This window comes from Neltuma alba, unplaced genomic scaffold (genome assembly GCF_004799145.2).
Source record: "Neltuma alba isolate B1F8T4 unplaced genomic scaffold, ASM479914v2 tig00011441_pilon, whole genome shotgun sequence".
In the NCBI taxonomy this organism is placed as follows: domain Eukaryota; kingdom Viridiplantae; phylum Streptophyta; class Magnoliopsida; order Fabales; family Fabaceae; genus Neltuma; species Neltuma alba.
Window position 1 is genome coordinate 611,413 of NW_021636123.1, and position 3,840 is coordinate 615,252.

The window sequence follows — 3,840 nt, forward strand, 5'->3', positions numbered from 1 at the left end:
TAATTTTAGTTTTGAGGAGAGTGCTTCCGTGATCACACTGTTACTTTAGGCTTACGTGGCTCCTTTTTTTTTGCTTGACTTCTCCCCCACTCCTCTACCCAGTCTGCTGATCACTATCTCCCCCCTCCCCCACTACCCCCCTCACCAAAAATAATCATATCTTTTCACCCAAAAAAAAATTATCATCTTCTTGCCCGCCTTTCCATGCCTTTATTTCCTTAATTTACCCATGATGTTGGATTTCTCCTCACGTACTTTTCATTATGCCCAACTCCCCAACTCTAACCTTGGCATTAGTAATATTTATGGGTGGTTTGGTAAACCCCCAAAATACTTAAAAAAATTATTTTCACATAAATTGATATAAAATTTTTTTAATATATTTATTTATATACTATAAAATTTTTAAAACTATAGTTTAGTTGACCAACACCCCCTTAACTCCGAAAACAAAAATTGGGCATACATATTCGGTTTCAAAATGTTACATCGGAAGTTTCTTTTCATTAATAAATGTTCATAAGCTCTTGACTCAAGTTCACGAATGCATAAAGGAGCGATGAAGAAATTGTTGTTCTCGAAAGAGTTTGTCATGGCGGTGAAGGTGTAGAGGGAAAGGAAGAAGAGAGAGTGACAAGAGGAGAAGAAGGAGATTGTGGCAGGCGTCGGTGAGAAAGGAGTACGGAGAGAGAGAGAATATTGATGGGCCGGTCGCAGGAGTGAGGGAGAAGTTGACCAAGAAGACGTACCACATAGGCTTAAACTAACATTGTTATCACGGAAGGCCTCTCATCAAAACTAAATATACAATAAGGACTTAATTAAAAATAAAAAAAATTATAAGAACCTGATGGAAAATTTGATAAAACTGTAATGACTGACAATTTCTCAGAATAGGTTCGATGAGTTAACTATAATATTGATGAATTAGTTAAAATGACTTCTATTGGGGACTAAACGGACTAAACTCTTATCTTTACCCTTGAATAGATCTAGTTAAAACTGATAGAATTAAATTTTCAAGAGGCTGAAAACAATTCTGTTTAAAATACTATCCAATATTAAATATGGGTACATCTCTCAACAAGATTCAAGATCAAGAGTTTGTATGATCTTATAAATGAATTTTTTTATAAAAAAAAACCATATTGATCAAAGCTGTGGAACAAGGACTTGCATAATCTGCTGGCGTGTATTTTATATATATATATATATATATATTTATATAAGTATATTCCTAGACTGATCTCCTAGCAAGTATACAACTGACCAGTATGAAATCTGTAGTATCATTATCAATTAGTGGGGATGGTGGAATTGAGCTGAAAGGCCTGAATGAGGTGAGAATCAGGCATATTCAGAGGAGGCAAAGAGAAGGCACTCTGAGTGGAGCTTCCTGCTCTGATCTCCTGGATGGTCAGCAGAGCTGCCACGGTGTTCCTGAAGATGCCTTCTCCGGCGACCGTAATGGCATCTCTCGCTTCTCTGGCCCTCTCTGCCAGTTCTTCCTCCGCCCGCCGCCGGAACACCACGTCCATCATTCCCTCACATTTCTTGACCAGTTTGGAGATTTGATCCGTGGCGTAGAAGGTTTGCTCCAGTACTTTCTGTATGAATGGTAGCCTCAACAACCCACCTGTCCTCTTGTCGTATTTCTTCAGTATTTTTGCCAATCCTTCAAACAGAACAAACACGCCCATTACTTTATTCCGGGCTTAACCACAAGGCCTAATAAATCTTCACGATAATCAAGGCCCTCACGTTCTTTGTTTGGGTGCAGGCCATCTTTTTTTTTAAAAAAAGAAAGCCCAATAAAAAGCGAGCAAGAAAATTGCATTTGTATGGGACCTGGGTCCACACCTCTTTAAGATGGTTACTAACAAATCCCCAATGAATTTTAAGCTAAATAAGTGAAAGAGCCAAAAAATAGTTAACTTAATTATTAATAATAAATATTAGTTTTTTAAAGTATGCTTCTTAATCATTTGCGTTAGATTTTTTCTTTTAAAAAAAAACCCTTTGATATATGCATTCAATAGGAAGAATTTAAATTTAAGAGACAAAAATAAATTGAGAATTTATATTTAAAACTAAAATAAACTTACAATTAACTCTTATATTAAAAAAAAACATGCGCCTCTTGACTCTTTAAAATTTATATAAAAAAAAGGTAAGAAAACCACACAACAAAGACTGTGGAATTCGAAAAATTACGCACAGGGACTGACTGATTCACAAAAATTGTTATCAAAACTTATACTAATATTATCATGGGTTCCAATTTGTATTTTTTTTTTATTCGATGGTTTTTTTTGTGATTTTTCCAAAAGGATTAATAAAAATAATTAAACAACTACAAATTATGAACATACTTCCAAAATTTCGGGAGCAAAGAAATAATTCTTTATGCCATATTTTTAACACAAAATCAAGGAATATCATATAAAAAAATAATTAAATCACATCCGAGCTCAGAAAATTTCTACACCTGAAAACGTATTATGTAAGTTAAATTAATTTTTAAAAAAAAAAAAAAAAGAAAGAGTCTAGACCAATCAAACTAAATAAATATAAATATTCCTTTAAAAAAAACAGAGAAAAGAATAAGCCAGTGTTGTTAAAATCCGAACACAAACTTGACAAGTTGCATGAACCTGAATTCAAGTCCACGAGCTCAAATATTCTACTTTTATCCACACCTACTTTAAATTAAACATATTCTTTTCTCTCTTTTTTGGGAAAAAATGATTTTCCGTTGTTAGCACTAAAACAAGATTAGTCACAACAAAAGCATGCTTCTAATAAGAAAAAGAGGAAGAAAAGTAGTGGATACCAGTGTAATTGATGCTACTGTAATTAACTAACAGGACCATCTCGCCATGGAAATCAACCATATCTTTTCTGATCTTCGCTATCTCCTCTCTGTAGTTCGCTTCTGAAGCCTCACTTCCATTTGGTCCCCATCTCTCTCTCACTTCCTTCATTCATTCTCTTCCAACGCCTGCAAAATTCCTCAGAATCATGATTACAACTATTAACCAATTAAATTATTCATCAGCATCAAATTCAGAATTCGATTTAGCAACATATATACCTCGTGCCGGATCACGAAATCCTCCTCCTGCTCCATGAAGAAGTTGTTGAACTTGTCGATCTCGTTGTTCAACAGATACACAAACTCAGCTCAGCCTCCGCCTTCCCGTACTCCCTCTCTCCGTCCGGCAACGGCGGCGCCTCCGATATCAGCCGCACCAGCTTCTTCAACTCCTTGTACGACAGGAACTTGTCGCGCCATTCCGGCAGCGACTCCATAATCTGTTTCTTCAGTCGCTTCCCGAACTTCATTCCCGACAGATCTCAACTCTCAAAAAGAAAAACCAAAAACAGGAAAACAAAAAATCTGCGAGAAATTGAATCGCAGAAACAAAACGACAGAGAAAATCGAATCGAAAGGAAGAGCAAAAATATCTGAGTGACGAGGAAGATGAGAAGGTAGAAAGGGAGTGAGCGGTTTTTTATAATGGGGGAATCGGTAGAATATTAAAGGGGATATGCTTGGCGTGAGGAAGTGGGGTTTCTAGGGGGGGAAAAAGGGCAAAAATGAGTCGCCGAAGCTAGAAGGGAGAGGCATAGAGAATTTGGGAGAAGGCATATTCGGTGATTAATGGCATTTAATTAAAAATGGGTCACAGTTAAGACTAAATTAAAGGATTAGTTTTGAAAACGAACGGAGGCGACTATGTTGCTCAGTGTAGTTGCTTGGGGAAGAACTAGGTGGCACCCTCTCTGCCTACCCCTTGCTTACACAAGCACCAACTTTTCATTGGTTGCATTTCTCCG

General features: G+C 36.6%; 1 protein-coding gene across 1 annotated transcript; it reads right to left on the reverse strand.

Annotated features, from left to right (window-relative positions):
* Positions 1–1,169: 1,169 nt before the first annotated feature.
* LOC114713641 (SPX domain-containing protein 3-like) lies at positions 1,170–3,432 on the reverse strand. The gene is made up of 4 exons (XM_028898309.1): positions 3,235–3,432; positions 3,060–3,178; positions 2,834–2,970; positions 1,170–1,675 (listed from the first exon to the last, which is right to left on the reverse strand). The coding sequence occupies exons 1-4, from the start codon at positions 3,343–3,345 to the stop codon at positions 1,296–1,298; spliced, it is 747 nt and encodes a 248-aa protein (XP_028754142.1). The 5' UTR covers positions 3,346–3,432; the 3' UTR covers positions 1,170–1,295.
* Positions 3,433–3,840: the final 408 nt, after the last annotated feature.